At 40.7% G+C, this 19,561-nt stretch overlaps 6 protein-coding genes and 6 non-coding genes across 14 annotated transcripts; 4 read left to right on the forward strand and 8 right to left on the reverse strand.

Annotated features, from left to right (window-relative positions):
- Positions 1-2,656: 2,656 nt before the first annotated feature.
- LOC120452014 (40S ribosomal protein S7) lies at positions 2,657-10,116 on the reverse strand. Of its 2 annotated transcripts, XM_039636057.2 has the most exons (5): positions 10,110-10,116; positions 9,120-9,124; positions 4,883-5,050; positions 4,478-4,810; positions 2,657-2,849 (listed from the first exon to the last, which is right to left on the reverse strand). In XM_039636057.2, exons 3-5 carry the CDS (start codon positions 5,048-5,050, stop codon positions 2,766-2,768), a joined length of 585 nt encoding a protein of 194 aa, XP_039491991.1. In that variant the 5' UTR covers positions 9,120-9,124; positions 10,110-10,116; the 3' UTR covers positions 2,657-2,765. The 2 variants fall into 2 exon arrangements, with proteins under 2 accessions (XP_039491991.1, XP_039491990.1); XM_039636056.2 differs by lacking the exons at positions 9,120-9,124; positions 10,110-10,116 and adding an exon at positions 5,315-5,466.
- On the reverse strand, positions 3,103-3,238 carry LOC120454722. Its single transcript, XR_005616655.1, has one exon. It is a non-coding gene; the product is annotated as a small nucleolar RNA psi18S-1377 (small nucleolar RNA).
- Positions 3,278-3,417, reverse strand: LOC120454726. Its single transcript, XR_005616658.1, has one exon. It is a non-coding gene; the product is annotated as a small nucleolar RNA psi18S-1377 (small nucleolar RNA).
- Positions 3,449-3,586, reverse strand: LOC120454725. Its single transcript, XR_005616657.1, has one exon. It is a non-coding gene; the product is annotated as a small nucleolar RNA psi18S-1377 (small nucleolar RNA).
- On the reverse strand, positions 3,625-3,763 carry LOC120454720. The gene has a single exon (XR_005616653.1). It is a non-coding gene; the product is annotated as a small nucleolar RNA psi18S-1377 (small nucleolar RNA).
- Positions 3,877-4,015, reverse strand: LOC120454719. Its single transcript, XR_005616652.1, has one exon. It is a non-coding gene; the product is annotated as a small nucleolar RNA psi18S-1377 (small nucleolar RNA).
- On the reverse strand, positions 4,121-4,259 carry LOC120454721. The gene has a single exon (XR_005616654.1). It is a non-coding gene; the product is annotated as a small nucleolar RNA psi18S-1377 (small nucleolar RNA).
- On the forward strand, positions 6,278-6,655 carry LOC120452019 (andropin). The gene is made up of 2 exons (XM_039636063.2): positions 6,278-6,407; positions 6,470-6,655. The coding sequence occupies exons 1-2, from the start codon at positions 6,312-6,314 to the stop codon at positions 6,545-6,547; spliced, it is 174 nt and encodes a 57-aa protein (XP_039491997.1). The 5' UTR covers positions 6,278-6,311; the 3' UTR covers positions 6,548-6,655.
- On the forward strand, positions 6,756-7,456 carry LOC120452015 (cecropin-A2-like). 2 transcript variants are annotated; one of them, XM_039636059.1, is made up of 3 exons: positions 6,756-6,884; positions 6,950-7,222; positions 7,282-7,456. In XM_039636059.1, exons 2-3 carry the CDS (start codon positions 7,124-7,126, stop codon positions 7,372-7,374), a joined length of 192 nt encoding a protein of 63 aa, XP_039491993.1. In that variant the 5' UTR covers positions 6,756-6,884; positions 6,950-7,123; the 3' UTR covers positions 7,375-7,456. The 2 variants fall into 2 exon arrangements, with proteins under 2 accessions (XP_039491993.1, XP_039491992.1); XM_039636058.2 differs by having other exon boundaries at positions 6,810-7,222.
- Positions 8,389-8,800, forward strand: LOC120452017 (cecropin-A2). The gene is made up of 2 exons (XM_039636060.1): positions 8,389-8,565; positions 8,626-8,800. The coding sequence occupies exons 1-2, from the start codon at positions 8,467-8,469 to the stop codon at positions 8,716-8,718; spliced, it is 192 nt and encodes a 63-aa protein (XP_039491994.1). The 5' UTR covers positions 8,389-8,466; the 3' UTR covers positions 8,719-8,800.
- On the reverse strand, positions 9,598-9,983 carry LOC120452018 (cecropin-B). The gene is made up of 2 exons (XM_039636061.1): positions 9,846-9,983; positions 9,598-9,789 (listed from the first exon to the last, which is right to left on the reverse strand). The coding sequence occupies exons 1-2, from the start codon at positions 9,942-9,944 to the stop codon at positions 9,697-9,699; spliced, it is 192 nt and encodes a 63-aa protein (XP_039491995.1). The 5' UTR covers positions 9,945-9,983; the 3' UTR covers positions 9,598-9,696.
- A 2,521-nt stretch (positions 10,117-12,637) lies between the features above and the next one.
- On the forward strand, positions 12,638-12,973 carry LOC120454320 (cecropin-1/3-like). The gene is made up of 2 exons (XM_039639522.1): positions 12,638-12,736; positions 12,899-12,973. The coding sequence occupies exons 1-2, from the start codon at positions 12,638-12,640 to the stop codon at positions 12,971-12,973; spliced, it is 174 nt and encodes a 57-aa protein (XP_039495456.1).
- Positions 12,974-19,561: the final 6,588 nt, after the last annotated feature.

The following is a 19,561-nucleotide window of genomic DNA, read 5'->3' on the forward strand; positions in this document are numbered from 1 at the left end:
TTTTTAGTACTGCCCATATTTTCATGTTCTGCCTGGAGATAATGCTATTGTAAGAGAGGCGAGGGGACACGCTTTTTAAAGAGTTTTTTGTGCGGGAAAAAAAATTTTTTTGAAGCCGATTTTTAAAAACCGGAAAGCCACACTTTGCTTATCGCAGCAGTTGAATATTTCTGTCTAAAACTAAACGCTGCGATAAGCCTAAAATATGTGGCTTTATTTATAAAAAAAACTTCTCAATCAAATGAAATCTAGTAATATAATTTATAGCTAGCTTTCGTAAAACATCATCTTCGGTGGGTGGCATGATGTAATGCTAGATCTGGATAAATATAGAAAACGCAGCGAGGCACGAAATTCTAGGCATACTTGTGCGATCACAAGCGTGCTGCCTGTGAGAGAGCTCTCAAGTTGAAATAGTAACTATGTAGCTCCAAGTTTATCGGCGGCTTATCAGTAGACGTCTACCATGCCACGGCAGTCATCGTGGAACGACATTTTCAACCATCTGGCGAAGTGTGGTGCTGATTGCTTGGGGCGAAGAATAGTGGATTCCCTCCTTCGATTCTGCCCCCCTCTTAAAGAAGCTAACTTATAGCCGATGGAGCGATAAGCTGATATAGTCTTCACCACAGCAGCGGACTTATCTGCCACACTGAAATTGGTTTATAAATATTACCTAACAATTAAAAAATATTTTATCAGTCCTTCCATCAACTTGCACTAACTTTCAGGCTTCATATGGCTTCGTGGTACATAATCTTGAGTCAACTGCTTGCGCTGATACAGAAAAGTTAGTTAGTCACAGTTTATTTAATTTAGTTTAAGTGCATATTCATAAAAATAAAAAAATAATCATAAAATGATTAATCTTTTAATCTATTGCACAACAAATGTGTAACTTTGAACTATCAGATTACATTAAGCTAATTTATTATTTTGGCAAAGAAATGCTTAAATGACTAATGGGTAAATCTTTGCAAATTGTAAACCATAATAATGGATCATTAAGCCGAATGTCGATTGGACACCCGCTGATTATATAGCCGCTATATATAAACACTCGTTCATGGCAGATTGTAAATCCCGCTTGTTTGCAGACGAAGCTCATGAACTTGGCACTGCGGCGTGACTCAGAAATCCGTCGCCATCGCCTGGAGATGACATAATATTTTGTGATATAGGACAGCCGCCGCCGAGTCCTGAATGGGGTTGGGAATTCCCAATTCCAGCGGCAGGATGTGAACTGCGACATGTCAAATAAAATCTACATACAAAGTGCCCATCAGTCCATTCGCAAGTGTGCAGGCAGCGTTTTAATTAGGGCGTGGAATGGAGTTGCCCAAGACGGCGGAATGGCGCATTATCGCCCCAAGGACGAACACACCACCCATCCCATCTGGCGAACAACTCCCCTAATGATAACCGCTCGTCTAGAACGGCGCACAATTAGGCACCATCAATAATAGATGACCTGGCGGGTTCATTTAGATAGAATCGCCGATAGCCGACTAGCCAACACCCCGCCTTCCAAGGATCCCACCAACTTGTCATCGCACCTCCTGTGCCGCCCAAGGGTCACGCCCCCTTGTAGAACCACCACCACCCACCGGGAATTCCCCAGACAAGAGCAACGAATTGGTCGGAAATCGAAAGTTCAACTCGAGTCCTTGTTGTGGCCAAAACAACATAGACTTGCTGCTCCCGAACTTAAAGCCATTCGTGTTCCCTTGCATGTCCATGTCCTGTCAGTCCTGTGGCTTTAAGTCACTGTAATACGAAAGCGATTTGTGGTTTCCATTGTTTGCCCGCAGCTCGTGTAGCATGTCGGAATTGTTGAATTGCGTGATTTCGCGGTGGCTTCTAATTGAATTTCAAGACTGCAATCAATCGACTTGGACAGCTTAAACGAGTCAGGAATGCACTAATGCCGCAATGAAACCAAGCTATTGTGGTATTCTTAAAACAGAATCGATTAATTGGCCGATCCAATCAATGGCTACTAATGTGCATAAAATGCCAGAGCTTTATGAAGGTTATTAATTCGAAATAAACTATTATTATCATGATTAATTACAACTATACACTTCTCCTTATATACAATAAAGGATAATCAAGGTCTTTTCTTTAGAAGAGTTCATTTAGCAAGCTTTAACTTCACCATAATGAACATGTAGTTCATTCAAATATGGCGCTTAAAAAGCTTTTCATGGGGTGTTCCATGTTTCAAAAGCTTTCCTTTTCCAAAATGAATCAGTAAAGAAATCCCACACCCTCTTCCATGTTGCTGCCACCCCCAATCACAAGTGATTATTCAAAAGACATAATTACACGGCACGCAAATGAGAGGCGCCAAGTGGAAAATGTAGCCACAAGATGAACCCTTTCGCCACACGTGCGAGTCCCTCAGCGAAAAGCAACAATTTTAATCTATTTAGAAGAACATACGTCAACTTTTTAATTAAGCAGTTGAGCAGGCATCCAATGACTGGCACAGTCTTCCATGTAATAACCCCTTTTATGGCTGCGCTTAATCAAAACATGTGTTACATGTGCTCCTTGAAAGGATTACAAATCGTAACACATGTAGAGACCCACGGGGAATATGGCGCTTGGCGCTGAATAATTACAGGAATTAATTACAGAATTGGAAGTTAGCTTAGTTTTATATTGTTTAATGTTTATTCACGTTCTCTAGCTCATGTAAAAAACTCATATTCCCAGATGAACCGGCGAACCAGTGCTACACTCTCGAACGAGAACCCGCTCTAGACATTCAGGTAGTTGTCGGGGAATTCGAAGGTAACATCGCGACCAGTCAGCTTCTTGTAGACCGAGGTGAAGGTGTCGACCTGCAGGGAGAAAAACAGCACATATTAGTGGGCATGATCACGGGAATTCACTTATTTATTACAGTGTACAGCACCGCAACCTCCGCTGCAGCAGAAAGTACTGCAGCGAAGATATCGTGCGGTTAGCTGGATTAATCTTCCGCTTGAAATAGGAAGTCCCGAAGCACCAGGCAACTAAACGGCGCTCGAGAGGCAAATAGGCGGTACTCAAAGTGCATCGTGTGTGTTTTTAAACTTATAACTAGATTATTATCTATGTGGCAATCCTTAAGTAATGATGCTGTCCTGGTAAAGTAGACCCACCATTGTGGAGTGATTCGTTGCATTACTTTGCGTTCTGTTTGACGATCGCTGGACTATAAGACGTCCAGAAAATAACACAAGAACGGTAATAGAAACCAAAGTATTCAAAGCCTAAGTATAGATACAAATGTGGCGCATAGGTTAGTAATGCAGCAGCCGTGGCAAGTCGGCTCAACATTGTGGAGTGATTCAACGCCCATTTCTATACGTTCTGTTTGACAATCGCTGAGCTGAGGTAATCGCTTAGCGCATAACACAAGAACGGTGTGTACAATTAAGAGTTCTTGCAGTTTTTCAACTGTAGCAAGCCTTTAGTAATGATGCAGTCCTGGTTGAAGTAGACCCACCATTGTGGAGTGATTCGTTGCGTCAGTATGCGTTCTGTTTGACGCTCGCTAGACCATGAAAACATCCAGCGAATAACACAAGAACGGTAGTAAAAACCGAGGTATTCAAATATAGGGTTCTGAGAAAGTGTGGCGAGCCGGAAAGTAATGCAGTAGCCGTGGTAAGTGGGCTCAACATTGTGGAGTGAAAAGCTGCATTTCTTTACGTTCTGTTTGACAATCACTGGTTTTGGTTGTAACTTCCAGCAAAAAACACAAAAACGATAAACAGTTTTATGTACAGATAACCATATAAAATCCTTATAAAATGTCTATATATCTAGGATACCTCATTTAACTTCTAGGGCTTGGTTACAAGTATTAATTTGAATATGTAATAATGTGGCGAGCCGGAAAGTAATGCAGTAGCCGTGGTAAGTAGGCTCAACATTGTGGAGTGATAAGCTGCATTTCTTTACGTTCTGTTTGACAATCACTGGCTTTGGATGTAACTTCCAGCAAAAAACACAAAAACGATAAACAGTTCTATGTACATGTAACCATATAAAATCATTATAAAATTATATATCTAGGATAACCCTTTTCTATGGCTTGGTTTCAAGTACTGATTTGAATATTTAGTAATGTGGCGAGCCGGAAAGTAATGCAGTAGCCGTGGTAGGTAGGCTCAACATTGTGGAGTGATAAGCTGCCATTAATTTGCGTTCTGTTTGACAATCACAGGTTTTGGTAGGACAACCAGCGAAAAACACAAGAACGGTGTATCAGACCAAGTGTGGCCAATATTTGGAGATGCAGGACCGCATTGGCTTCTAATGCCTGCAATAACGAGTAATTGGCCCTGGATGCTCTGCGTCCCCTGGCGAAGATTGGGCTCCATGGCAATGGAGGCCCAAATATCGAGGGTACGCGCTGCGCTGCTAAACACACGATGCACTCTGCTCATTGAAAGGGATAGATGTTGGATTCTATGCTTACTTTGTGTTCAATGGTGGTCTGCTGGTTCTTGTCCAGGTGCACCTTGACCAGCTGGGAGCCGTCCAGCTTGACGCGGATGCGCTTGCCCACGATCTCGGCGGGGAAGACGAGATCCTCGAGGATGGCATCGTACACAGCGGTCAGAGTCCTGGAGCGTGGACGCTTCTGCTTGAGAGGATTGCGGGCCTTGCGCGTGGGCTTGGGCAGAATCTTGCGCTCCCCAATCACGACGACATGCTTGCCCGAGAACTTCTTCTCCAGCTCGCGGACCAGGATGATCTGGATCTTCTGGAACACCTTCTGCTGTGGAATGGGCACGTAGATGATGACGGCCTGCGTGCAGAGAAGTGGGTTATGGCATTACTACTGGCAGGCACTACATTTAATGCTGACTGACTGGTTTACCTTCTTGCTGCCGAACTCGATCTCGCGGGCACGGGTGATGTGCAGATCGCGCAGGTAGGGCTTCAGGTCGCTGTTGGCCTCGAGTTCCACCAGCGCCTGGGCAATGGACTTCTCGAAGTCATCGGGATCCGAGCCGCCGGGCTTGATAATCTTGGAGCCGATAGCCATCTGCAATGTTTCATCACCGGTATTTTAGGTTTTCGGTCTCAATTACAAACACAATTTTGGAATTGGCGAAGTCGCGTCCCCACAACGCAATGCAATCACAAATCGCCGGCAATCGGCGTTATTACGCCAGCATTTCACTGGATTCACTCGAAAATCGCAATTGGCCATTGTCGCTGTGGCCGTTTCTCTTATTATTTCGCTGCACTGCGTTGTGGCGAGCGCGCAATTTGCCCATTTTCGGCGGCGGAAGAAAAAAAGTACCACCTTTGTCGACTATTTTGACAGGAAAGGAAGTCGAGCCACGACGTAGAGGTGGAACAAAAAGCGAGTTGTTATCGATGCGGCACGCGCGATGGCTGCTCGATACTATCGATACTGGTACAAGGGCACTTACTTTTCAAGTGGCCTTTGAAATGCTTAATGCCTCATATGTAGCAATGTAAAACAACACCCATCCCCGAAATTTGATATATATTTCTTTGGCATGTTTCAGCATTTTATTCTATTGCTTGTAAGTATCGATAGTTCCGAGCGAAGATTAAATACAAACGAAAATATGAGTTAGCATCGATAACATTTTATGCATCTGTGTGTTCACATATATGTAAATTTCAATTTTAAACTTTCGAGATATGTTATTTGAAAATGGGTTTGTTTAAAAATATATAAAAAAGCTAATCTTCTGTTGTCTAAAATAATAATAGTTTTCAAAATATATATCGATAGGTTTGTGTCAGGTTGTTGCCAAAGCTTATGCGGTGTGTGTCTCCACTTATGTTGCTATTTAAGCCCCACAGAGGGCGCAAGTGATTCCGCAGGTGGCGTTAATTAAAATAGTTACAAGCATTCTTGTGAACTTCCAATATTTCCAATTATTGTTAACAGCTAAAGTTATGTAACTTAAAAATGATCTTTCTATATATTACAATATTTCGTAATTCCTAGGAGCAATTCACCGTGTGCACCTTAACCTTTAAACGTTAAAATTTGAACTAGAGAACAATATTGAATGATATGTTAGTATCTACTTGTGATTTATAGTTTTTCCAAGAAATATATTCTTTTGAATAAATACGTTAAATATCTTCAAATGCGGACGCACGTGTTATTTATTTATAAGCATACTGACGTTTAAATGTTTAAGGCCTAATTATTATTGCTAACGTTTTTTCGGCGGGTTGATTGGCTATAAAACCACTTGCTTTTCAGCGTAAGTCATCAGTTTCCATTCTCGTAATTCGGAAAACCCAGAGATACAGCTATGAAATACTTTTCGATCCTTGTCGTCCTGGGCCTCATTTTGGCCATCAGCGTGGGTCAATCGGATGCTATCTTTGTAGATGTCCTTGACAACGTGGTAAGTTTCGCCTGCCAACAATTGTATTTTACGATTAAGCTTTAATGTTCATATTCTTACAGGAAAGTGCTCTTCACAACGCTGCTAAAGCGGGCTTTAAATTAATAAGGCCCATAGAAAAAATGATTTTGCCGAGATAAACACTAATTTTAAAATTTGGAAAACAACAATTTACTGACGGCAGAAATTTAGTTAACTTTGTTGAAATTGGCTGCCAATAAAATATTAAAAATATATTCTGATTCCTACGTGCTCAGTGAACAATTATATTTTATTATCATTTTGAGTTTACAAAACTTAACTTAGTGCCTTTGCAAAAATATTGTGAGTCCCCCAACTTTCGTTCGCCAAAAAAAAAAAGTTTTTAATTGAAAAAGTCAAGATAAAATGGTATCTAATAAATGGTAACTCTGATTTAGATTTGCTCAAACTCCTTCAAAGGATTTCAAAATTAGAAATTTCTATATTTGTTTTATGGTATTAAAATCCCCGATTGCTCCCTAGATGTGCACACTGATTTGAATCTGATTGACTACTTTTAGTGTACTTTTGACTGAAAAAATCCCCGAGCTGCCTTATCTGTCTTTGTGTTTTCCAAGCTGTCCGTTCGCCTATAAAAGCTCTCGCCTTTTGCATCACAGCCATCAGTCGCTCAGACCTCACAGCAATATCAATACCTTTGCCTTCTCCTAAGAAAAAATCTAGAAAATATCACCATGAACTTCCACAAGATCTTCGTTTTTGTCGCCCTCATTCTGGCCATCGCCATTGGACAATCGGAAGCTGGCTGGCTGAAGAAAATTGGCAAGAAAATCGTAAGTCCTGCAATTTGACATTTGTTTAGTACGAACCTAACTGAGATCTCTTTTCATAGGAACGCGTTGGTCAGCACACTCGGGATGCCACAATCCAGGGACTGGGAGTCGCTCAACAGGCCGCCAATGTTGCAGCCACAGCTCGAGGTTGACCTCGAAGATTACTTACAATTATTTATTAAAAAATCTATTTATTATATTGCTTTATGTAAATAAAATCATTTTAAAAACAGATATACCATATTTGATTTAAACTTTATTTATTAAACACTTGGACTAAGATTACATATGTATATACAAATACTTTGGATGCACTTCAGAGGCAGATACGAAACACTTTTGAAAATGAACTTTAATTTTCATTATTTATAAGTTTAATATTACGAAGCGTCATGCTGAAACCCTTATCACCAAATAAGTTGTAGCTTTCGCTTCTTTTCGGATGGGAAATGGAAATGAATGATTATGTCTTATCTGTAGAAATATTTTTCAATTCGCCTATAAAAGGACTAGGCTCTCAGTTTCAATTATCAGTCGCTTAGTACATACTCAAACACCTAAGTCAATTTTTGGCACTTTTAAATAATAATGAACCACTTTACAACCTGGATTTTAGTTGTCCTTTTGCTGGCTACTTGCAACAATTGGAAGCTGGCTTTTTTGACAAACTAGTAAGCTCTAGCCATTTACATATATGAAGTTCCTTGTTTATAACTCAGATTTTAAATCCTCAGAAGGACGTTGGTCGTGACACTCTGAATGCCACCAATTACTGCCAGGGGATAGATTTAAGTTTAATTTAGGCTAAATTCATATATGTTTTGTATATGGTTATAAATTAAATCATAAGAATGTAATATACGCAATGCAAAGATCACTTAAATTCAGTGGTTGGCTTATCGCAAATAATTGAGTAGTGTATTCAATTCAAATGCTTCTTATTAATTGCGAAACAAAGAAGGTGTTTCCTCTCTCATTCTTAGACTCCCGCATTGGTATGTGATCCAACACATATGAATCAAAATGTAAAAATCCCCGCAATCCGAGTCTGATTGGATTCCTCTCGTGTACTTTTCAGCCATAAAAATCCCCTTTTGAGCCTTATCAGGCATTGGATTTACATTCATTCGCCTATAAAAGCGCTCGTCTTTCCAGGTGGCATCAACAGTCGATCACTTTCCAGTGCAACAGCCACATCAGAGCTCTAGCTACTCTTGCAAAATCTTAAGTCGCAAACTATCACCATGAACTTCTACAAGATCTTCGTTTTTGTCGCCCTCATTCTGGCCATCGCCATTGGACAATCCGAAGCTGGTTGGCTGAAGAAAATTGGCAAGAAAATCGTAAGTACTGCAATTTTATGTTTATTAAGCAGGAAACTAAGTGACATTCTCTTTTCATAGGAACGAGTTGGCCAACACACTCGGGATGCCACAATCCAGGGACTGGGAGTCGCTCAACAGGCCGCCAATGTTGCAGCCACAGCTCGCGGTTAACCACGAAGATTACTTATAATTATTTATTGAAAGATCTATTTATTATATTGCTCTATGTAAATAAAACATTTTAAAATGAAAATTTGTCGTCTTTTTTATTCATATATTCATCGAAGTGTTTTGAGGTCTTTACAACTGAAAATTCTGAACTAATAATTCTGTAGTAAACACAATAAATAGTTTTTGAAGCGCACGTGCCAAAAGTAAAAATACAACTACTCACAAAATAATTCGTTTAGCTGTATTTGATGTCTTAAATAGATTCCCATTCTCTTGATAAGATTTTCGATTGGGAAAACCCACGAATATGCCTTTTCTCTAGAAGTAAAAGTGTGTTCGCCTATAGAAGACTTGAGTCTCAGTTTTGAGCATCAGTTTCAAAATAACATTAGCAAACAGACATTTGCTGCTTTTTCCGCTCTGAAAACAAATAACTTAGTATGAACTTTAGACACTTCTTTTGTTTTGTGCTCTTCATCCTGGCAATCAACTTGCAGCAGTCGCAAGCCAGTTGGCTGAGGGATAGGGCCACAGACTTGGTATACATAAATCTTTTATCGTACATCCTACATGGATCATAGCTAAATTATTCTCCATAGAAGGAGAAAACCGAAAAGACTTTTAAATACTTAAAAAACGCGGCTCTGGAAGTCATTGATTCAATATATTGGGTAATTAAATATAATATTAAATAAAATCAAAGAGTATTAAATGGTAAGAACTTTCAAGACTCTAGTTTTGTTTTTAGTAAGCCGCTTGAGTAATTAAATATTGATAAGCCTACTTACGTTATCACCAATTATTTTTCTTGTGTATATAGATTTAATTTCTTTTTATTAATGTTCGCTTAATTAGGTAGTAATAATTTGACATCGGCAATAAATGTTTTTGTTCCTTAGGTTAATTGTTCTAATGACTTAGATTGAATTAATAATAAATTACAGAAATGAGCAATTTGAGAAAGTTCCAGACTTGATTTCAACCTCGAGCGGTGGCTGCCACATTGGCGGCTTGTTGGGCGATTCCGAGGACCTGGATTGTGGCATCTCGAGTATGTTGGCCAATGCGCTCCTAGAAGAAAAACCCAACTTAATATTTCATTTCGTAGCTTAAAAAGGAATCCTTACGATTTTCTTTCCCAGCTTCCTGAGCCAACCAGCCTCCGAACTTCCCAGGCTTATGGCCAAGATGAGAGCCACGAAGACGAAGATCTTGTTGAAGTTCATGACGAGATTGATAGGAGGCTTAAGCTGTTGCAGTGAGAACTGTAAGAACTGTGAGACTGATGACTGGACATCCAAGAGATTGAGCTTATATAGCGATACCAGCAGATGCTGCGGCTGCACAGACGGGGATTTTTTTTCTGTGGGGCAAAAGTTCACCAGATGGACTCAGATCGGAATATTACTTACTGAAGTGGTGTTTCAGAATCCGTGGTTAGTTAGGAATTCTGTTATAATTTGATTAATTAACGATATAAAGTGGCTTAAAAATAATTTCAATCGAAATCTAATAACAAAGCGATGGAAGTAGACAAAGCTATACATACATGAGTAACTATATACATTTAAACTATTAGTGGAGCATTAAAATGTTGGATTCACAAAAGTGTATATAGTGTTTCCCCCATTAAGTGTTTCTGTAGGACAAGCCTCTCATTTTTATTACTTTTAAAATTTTATTCATTTTTTTCACACACAAAATCCTCTTGTCAGCCTATCAGCATCACCGATGTTGTCTTCATCTTTTTCTGGTATTAAAGACTCTATATTTACAATACGATTATCAGTCGCTTGGTTCGCAATGGAACAGACTTATCAGCAGGATTAATAACTCAGTGATTGAACCAGAAAAAAACTAAACTATACTTCTACTTCTATTTTTTTGTATCCGAATATATTTTCTATAGCCCTGAACTGAGAGTTAAAAACATTGTGATAAAAAGTGTGCTATTTCCTGGACACAAGAAATCCCCTCAACCATCATTTTAAAATGCTTAAACCACTTTTTACATAAATAATCCCCCGTCATTGTCCGATCCCAGCATAATGTATTCCATAAATTGTGGCTGCAAACAGTTTCAATAAAAGCAAAACAAATTCGGGTAGAAAAAGAGAAAAAGTCCGGGAAATAACGCCAAACATTCGAGCGCCAAGCGAAATGGATTAATCAGCAAACACGTTTCATTGGCTTCCCCACAACAAATCACAAAAAAAAGGGAAAAAAGTCAAAACAACTGAGTATTACTCAATGGGTTGAACGATCGCGGAACTGAGTTAGAACTACTAGATCGACTGACGCATTCGCGATACCTCGAACTTGACTTAATTAATTAATTAATGAAGGAAGGTCTCAGGAATGTTGGTCAGCAGATGTTGAGAACTTAAAGGTACCTACTGAGTATTTGGAGAATGTCTGCTATGAGTAAAGAACCTAGCTTGTTTATTGCCTAATTAGCAACTTGTATTTCCTCTTCCCCATATAATCTGTAATAAAATATACCCCGTGTGAATTACATGAGTAATGGGTAGCCAACGTTTACTACTCACAAGTTTTATGAATGGACTTCCTCGCGTGTGATTTCTCTTGCCTCCAAAAGCACAAAGAACCCACACCCAAGTACCCAAGTACCCAAGTACCCAAGTACCCAAGTACCCAAGTAGATCTCATTACCGATGACGTGTGCCCATTATGATTCAAGTGATCGATCAAGCTGGAAGCGTAGCGGCACACCTGCCATTAAGCCGATCTTTCCCCTTTCATCTGGCTATTTCTTTATGGCGGCTTTCTTTATCAGCAGCACCCGCTTATCAGTTTGAGTTGCGCTGTGAATCCCGGAGGAAAAGTTCCCCGGCGACATCTGCTGATTAATCGCCTAACGAGGAGACAAGGCCAAGATGCTCAAACATTGACACAGCCATTGTCTCCAGGTGGACTGGTTGTCTTCCTCCGCTTGAAATGGGAATTTAGATTGCGGGAATGCGTGCTGAAAGATCATCTGAATCATTCTGCTGAAATGTTTATTGCAAGTATGCAGTAGCTTGACTACAAAGTTGATTCAATTGAAACCGAAAAGAATTATGTTGTGACTTGGAACTTAAGCGCTGAGGTATTTGCACTATAAATTCCCCAGTTCCCCCAGCACTACTAATAAACACATTTCGCAGACCTTTTTCCTCACCTTAATAGCATTTAAGAGCCGTCGTCTGAAAAGCTGCCTTCAATTGGAGTAGTTGAGCCCTGCTTTGGAACCAGTTGCGGCATTTACTGACTTACTTACGCTTCCCTGGGCTCACCAACTAGATGCTACAAAGGATGAGGATGAGGACGAGTCCTGGTGGTTATGACACAGGACTCGCTCGCTACCTCCCTTTGTGTCTCCATCTGCCACTTGTAGCTGTCACTCAGCGGTTAATTCGAGCGATTTTATTTACATTTCGCAGCGGCCATGGAACCGGAAAGCAGCAGCAAGGAAGCGGAGTCAAGGCCCAAGATGGATAAAGCGTTTTTACTTGTTAAGGAAATTAGTGGCATATCCTGACAGGGCGCCTTCGCCTTCCAGAATATTCCTATTCCTAGTCATGCCGCAGAATAACATCATATATATCCTTATATATATCCTTGCCCCATTCTGTGTGCGTTTTGCCTCCCTTTGCTGATTTAATTCATTTGTTGTCTTGGCTGCGCGTCTATTGTCTGCCCCTCGTCGTTGTTGGTTTTCAAGGCTCAAATTAAATGGTGGTGGATACATACCCCACTTTAAATCAAGCAGTGGAATTTTCCTAGAGAAAATTCTTCGCTATAAAAGCCGCCGGCGCAAGAAATCCGGTGATCAGTCGCTCCGTTTGCACAGCAAAAGCTATATCTACCTATATATCACCAGTATATATACCAAGAAATTAAGCCCATCAACTTTACCATGAACTTCTACAGGATCTTTGTCTTTATCATGCTCATGCTGGCCATCAGCTTTGGGCCATGTGAAGCCGGTAAGCAGAGGAAACCGGACAGGAAATATGTAAGTGCTGCCAAAAGATCTACCAAATACTTCGAGTTCTTACTAATTTGTATAATATTTATTTCGGCAGGATCGAGTTTTAAAGTCACTTGTAAGTGCTGCCACAAAATCTAGCAAATACTTCGAGTTTTTACTAATTTGTATTATTAATTACTTCGACAGGAGCGCATTGGCCAGATGACGCGAGATGCCGTTGAAGGAGTTTTGCTTGCACAAGGAGCCACCGGCAGCGGATGAGCATTTGGTGTCCATCGAAGGACTCTCCCAGGACAAGGCGCTTAATTGTAAAGTGTGTACATTCATTTGCCAGCCATAGAAATAAACCAGCTCACATACCCGTAATTTACATGTGCATATGTGTCCATGTTTTCGATGCTGATTACACTTTCCCAGGGTGGCTGGGCTATTCCGGTTTTCGCGCAGTTTTCCCACAGTTTTCCCAGAGATACTCGTGATCAGGGAGGGCACAAGTGTAAGGGCTCCCTTGGGCCATCAACTTGTGCCCCGGGTCCACCTCTTGTTGGTGGTCATTTCGGGCACAGAACGCGTCCAAATGTCAAAACACTTGTGAAATGCGACCCTTTTTGTGGGCGGTGTGTTTTTCTCGGGTTGAGAAAGTTGAAATGGATGTGTGTGCCTGGTTGTGTTTGGGGTTATGTATTTTGTGTGTTCGGCTGGTAATTTGTTTTGATTTACTCACATGAGAGCGGAGGTCGCGCCACGTGACCGCAAAGTTTACATTAAATTATCGTAGCTCCTCCTTGAGGAAATGAATCGCAGGATTCGCGAGTGAAAGAAAAACACTGCGAGTGGAGGTAATGAAATTGGAATATTCCTTCTAGCATCACATGAGTGGCTAAAAAAAGTAATTACAAATTAATGGCATTTTCCGAGATGGCTAAGCAAACACGCGTTTTAGTTTATCGGCCAAAATAATTTAAAAACAGGGATGAAGACGCACGTTGATGTGTTTGAAAGTATATTATAACCTATATTATGGTGTATGATTTTTTTGAAAGTACATTATAACTTATATTTTTGTGTATGAGTTTTTTGAAAGTACATTATAATTTATATTTTTGTGTATACGTTTTTTTGTGGGTGAGTTATAACTTATATTTTTGTGGGTGAGTTTTTTGAAAGTAAAGTATAACTTATATTTTTGTGTATGAGTGTTTTGCAAGTACATTATAACTTATATTTTTGTGTTCGCATTTTTTGCAATAAAAGTGCTGAAAGTTCGTGGAAAAAACCGCAAGCGAATCAATTTTAAAGGCACTTCCGATGTCGCTCGACCTAATTACACGGCATCTCCATCGGATTAGGCCAACTCGCCTGGGAAATCGACAGCTTGGGATGCCCAATTCGACGCCTCGGGCTCAAAAGCGCTAAAAGCCAGAGCACATGGTCTGAATTATTGACAGATTAGACCAGGATTGTCTGCCAGTCAATCATTATCGTCGTGGATGCCAACTTCAAATGATGCTGACGATGGCGATGGAGATGGAGCCGTGGCAGCTGCCAAATGATTTGAATAACAATAAAGATCAGCTTTTGTCTGCCGGCTGTATTTTGTAATTTATGCATTGATTTCCGCCACCCCCTCGCAGTAATAATCATTTTGAAATTACACAAAAAATAAGAAGCGAGAGACTCGTAGTGTAATTTCCGCGTGAGCCGCCCGTGGCGCAGATTGTAAAATTTGAAAATTTCATAAGGCAAAGCCCGGAATCCCGGAAAATCATGCCTAAGCCCCTCGAACAGCACTCGAGAATCTGTTGCCAAAAAAAATTGATGTGTAATATGCGTTGTAGCTGTGGAGAAGAGCGGAATAAGTATGTGGCACCCCGCCAGGATGCCCCTTGATGCCCCTTGGAAAGCGAAATCCTCTCCAGAAATCGTTTACAAACCATTGAGAAGCCGCCGATGTATCAATAATATTTGCCCAGCCAGTTGAAAAGGTGGTGAAAGTTGTTTTAAAATATATTACACGCAGATGGGGGATGTTTGACTTAATTTCTTTTATGGCTCAATATAACCATTATTCGCACTACTCAGCAGCGTAATAAGCGAATTTAAATGCAATTCGCCGTTTAAAGTGTCAAGAGCAGTTGCAAAATGGGGCGCAGCTTCCACTACCCAAAATAATAAATAAACTGCGGTTTCACTTTCTTCACTTTCTTCATTGCATTTGAAAGCTCTGTGCGATAATTTATCATATTTAAAACGCCATAGCCGCTGTGAGATGTCAGTTCATAGAATTTCCCAGACAGCTAACGATGTCAGGAGATTTCAACTCAACTCTTTGTTGAGTTTTTGCAAACAACAGAAGCAAAAGGTAGCTCAGCAGATACTTTAGTACCTTACAGATATTTAAAATGTATTTTCAACATTCAAAACTGACCAAAAGTTTGAACGTTTGAATCAAACAAGCGAGCTTTGCAACTTTGAGTTGGAAAATGTATCTGTGTCGCAATGTCTTTCCTCACATTGTTAGTTACATGTCATCATCAAATCAGTCGTTTTGCCAGACTGAATGACGCTCTGATTCCATTTCCAGCACTCGACTGCCATTCTAAGCGCGTTATAAATCACAAAGATACACAAAAACATATACATATGTGCACACATGTCTGCCAACTGAACTCATATTGGTTGCTTTTTATTTGGTTTTGTCGAGCAATGCGAAATAAGAAGAGCAGCTCTCTGCGGCGACAACAATGCAAAACAATTCAATTTATGAAATATTTACCCCGAATACCATCCTCTTACCCCTTGCTCATCCTCAATTCGTATCTTTGTCTATGGCGCAAATAGGTGTGCTGTATCTGTATCTGTGTGTGCGAGTATCTGTGTGTTTTTCATGGAATTACACACATATGTATGTACATCTAGTACGCAATTCGGTTGCCCGGACTTTTCCAAGATTTATTGTCAGCTTGACGATTAGCAAAGGTGGCCCCGGATTTTGGCCCCCTGCCCCCTGAATCTCCCCCGAATAACTTCTCACCCCTTTCGAGCCAGCAATTTAATAAACAGACGAACAACAATGGCAGCGCTTTTGGGTGCCTTTTCGGGACAAACGAAATGAAATTGCTGGGCACATGGGCATTTTTATTTTTTATTGTGTGTGTATCCTGTAGCAGAGACATTGAGCGAAGGTCCTATCAGCGCATAACTTTCCCGGGGCAATAAAATCAATTCAATTGTTGTCGCCAGCTTCCAGGCGAATGCCTCCCAATGAGATCCTTTTAAGATCAGATCGCGTGAGATATTGGATAGATAGGTCGCAGTTCGGGAAATTCCAAACACACACTCAGCAATATGAATATGAATGGGGAGGTGTTGGGTGCACAGTTCAATGCGTCACCGTTGGATGACCTCATGGGCTCAGGATACTTCTTTTTATGAGGCATACCAATGATGGGCGGAAAAATACTTAAATCTCACTTTTTCAAGAAACTACAAAGGAACATAACATATAAATACATAGCATAAAGACAGAACCCTATAAAATACAAACGAAACTCTTTCCATAAACATGACAAGCTCATTGGCAATAAAAAGCATGTAAAAGAGTTGCAGAGCGACTGGATAGTAGAAATCAAGTTTATTGTTAAGGGAAATGCGATGTTTTGCACTACTAACCACATTGTATTGAATACATTTCCCTTTCTGCCATTTTCCACATCCCATTAATTATTTCTCGCCAAGATAAGCGAGCAATCCAATTAAAACTGGCGGCGCAAACCGAACTTTTGACTTTCAATTAATAACAATTTGACGCCTCAGCAGCTTAGCAGCTTCCTCCCCCCGCGAAATGAGGAATACGAAACAAGGATACCCCATCCACATCCTGGGAATTTTTACAAAGATAAAAGAAGGCAGTGGGCCGCAAAAAGAGAGAGACATTTCCGAGCTGACAGGCACACGTCAGATCCTTTCGAGGCGCAAATTAATCTCGATCCTGGCAGCGAGTGGCGAAAAAATTATTAATGAGGCGCATGTGTGTGAGTGGGAAAAATGTTCTAATCACGAGCGCGTTGAAAAAAATATGTGCCAAGAGCCGGGAAAATGAGGAAAATGGGGAAAATGCGAATGAAAACGCAACAGGGCGAGCGACCCTCATTAACGGGAAATTAGTTTTGCTCTGATTTCTGTCATCTCGGCATCTCAACATCTCGGCATCTCGGGCATCTCGGGCATCTAGGACTTTCTGGGAACAAAAGGACACAAGGACAGTGCTCCTTTTTTCCGGGGGTGATTAAATGCGGAAATGAGGCAAACATTCAGTTCTCCTGGTCGCTGACACTTTTGCGATTAGCGCAAATCAAAGTAGAGCAGAGTAGAGAAGAGCGATTCCTAGGTGTCGCCATTGCAGCAAATTAGTCCTTTCTGCCAGAGGATTTGAAGGACTGGGCTGGCAGGACAACAATGGAGCGGAGGATTAAGTTCTGGACGCATTTCATTTGAATTAATTTGCGGCACTCAAGTGCCACACATAAATCCTCGGCCCTCTGAAGGGCATTATGTAAATGCGGACTCTTGTCCTGCAACCTTTCTGCTATGGCTTTTGTTGGTCCTGCAGTGCAAGGATCTACACTTACAGAAAAGTTAATGCCTAATTGAATATTATATAGATATATCCAGTGGTACTTACGATTTATGGGTATGCAAGGTGGGCACATCCGAATAAAAGGTCTTTTAATAATTTATTCATATTCCCAATTAATTCTTTGTTGCAAGTTACTGTATAAGATATTTTTCTCAGTGCCCTGAAATGAGCGTGTATTGTGCGGACACCTTTTGAGCACACTTAATTATGCGTAAATCTTGCAGAGATTTTTCCGAATTTTCCAACGATTCTGCCTCATTTTACACCAAACTTGGCGCAATTATTGCCGCTTTTTCTTGCTTTTTGTGCTCCTGTCAGCGGCAGGTACAGTCTGACCTCTGACTTTGCCCGATGTAGTCCTGTACAGGCGGTACAGTAGAGCCCAATTACAGGATGGCAGTGCTCCATATAGAGTTTCATTCGCATTTTTCAATTACCCATCTAGGGCTCAGTTTTCTTTGCCAGCCTCTCCACTCATTTCGGCATTGTTTGTCCCCTCAGTTGTTTGGTTTATTGATATGTTGTCGTTGCGGAGGTCCTCTGGGGAAAATGGGAAAATGTCTGGACGCGTTTCGGGTTTTTTTTCGAGCTCTCCAATGGCTGCTTCCCCAATAATTTGTTTAATGGCAGCGTAAAAAATTAGACCATATTGAATGTCAATTGTTTGATTTTTTGATTAAGGTTCGGTTTCGCATCGCTGTTGGTTGGTTGCTTGATTGTTTGCTCTCAGCATTGATTAAATATTGAAAGAGTAAAGTAGCGTAACTTGAGGCTAACCTGATCTGATCCCCGGAGTTACCCCTCAAAAATGAAAAATAAGAAAATACACGAGACAGGCTGTAAGTGGAGAGTTTTCCAGTGGGCTTTACAATATTTTTTTTAATAACAATCCTGGATAGGTGGGCCATCTGTGGCGGCTTTGCGTCAGCCAGTGGCATCATTAATCAAAACTCTTTTTTACTCTACGGCCCACAAGGACATTAGCATAACGAGGCGAGGAGAAATGGAAACTGCGGGAAAATGGGGGAAAATAAAGCAAAGTCGTGTCAATTTACGCGCCAGCAACAGAAAAAAAAAGGGAAAGTCTCAGTAGAGCCAAAAGAAAACACTTTGCACTGGCTTAAAAATTGCAAACGGATATGAAAAGTCTTGCGGATTTTCCTCTCACGCTTTCCCAGGGAAAGCGTCACACATGTGCCCTGCTTCCCAGCCCAACTATTTAGCGGCGAAAACATCATTAATTTTTACAATCGCAACGTCGAAATTTTGATGCCGATGCTGATGACATCAACGCCCAAATCATTTCTGTCACGCCAGGACACTTTCACCCACTGTACTACTGTATCTGTATCTGAATCCGTATCCGTATCTGAATCTGAAACCTCCCTGACTTTTGCAATTCTTTAAAATTCGCAAAGGAAGTTGACTGGAACATATGCTGCGCGGAGTTCCGCCGATTTTGGCAAGTGTCTTCAAGAGCCATTTACTTTTGACGTGTTGCTGATTGGCGCCAAAGGCAGTTTGCTATTTTCCTAAGGGCGACGAACAGAGATGCCTAAAAGAGAAAGTAACTTGAAAGAAATTGCTTTTAAATCACATTAAATCACTTAAGAATGTACATATAAGCTATAACAACAGGCGAGAGATAAGCGAAACCGTTGATAATATTTGTTTATTTTTTAATATTTTAGTTTAGCATATTCGTTAAGTATTTTATATCTAAAAACGCAGCTATAAGCCAGCTAAGTGCTCAACACTGGCGAGTGAACAACTTCCTTCTTTGCTAAATGAATGCAAATTTTTATTTAAACATTTCGCTAAATGGCAACGAGCTGTCAATATGTTTGTTCGCATCTTCATTGTGTCATGAGAAGTTTGCGATCTGAAAAAGTAAGCAAAAAGTAAGGAAGAGGGGTCGCGTTTTTGTCAGCCGTGAGTGCTAGTGACAGCTTGAAAAATGGCAAGTTGAGGCAAATTTGATTTGCACTTCGTGTTAACACTGATTCGCAACGAATCGGAGGGCAGCACAAAATTCTGACAGATACTTTAGTTCGCCTAAGCGCAACTGTACCAATTGTGCGGGGCTCATGAATACTTTGATTAGCCAGGGGCCAGCAAGTCCCGCAATGACCAGCAATGTCCTTTTAACCCCCGCCCGTAAATAGAAAACTGCCAGGACGAACGGGACCTAACGAGCGTAAAATGCGTTT

Source organism: Drosophila santomea, chromosome 3R (genome assembly GCF_016746245.2).
Source record: "Drosophila santomea strain STO CAGO 1482 chromosome 3R, Prin_Dsan_1.1, whole genome shotgun sequence".
NCBI classification, from domain to species: Eukaryota; Metazoa; Arthropoda; class Insecta; order Diptera; family Drosophilidae; genus Drosophila; species Drosophila santomea.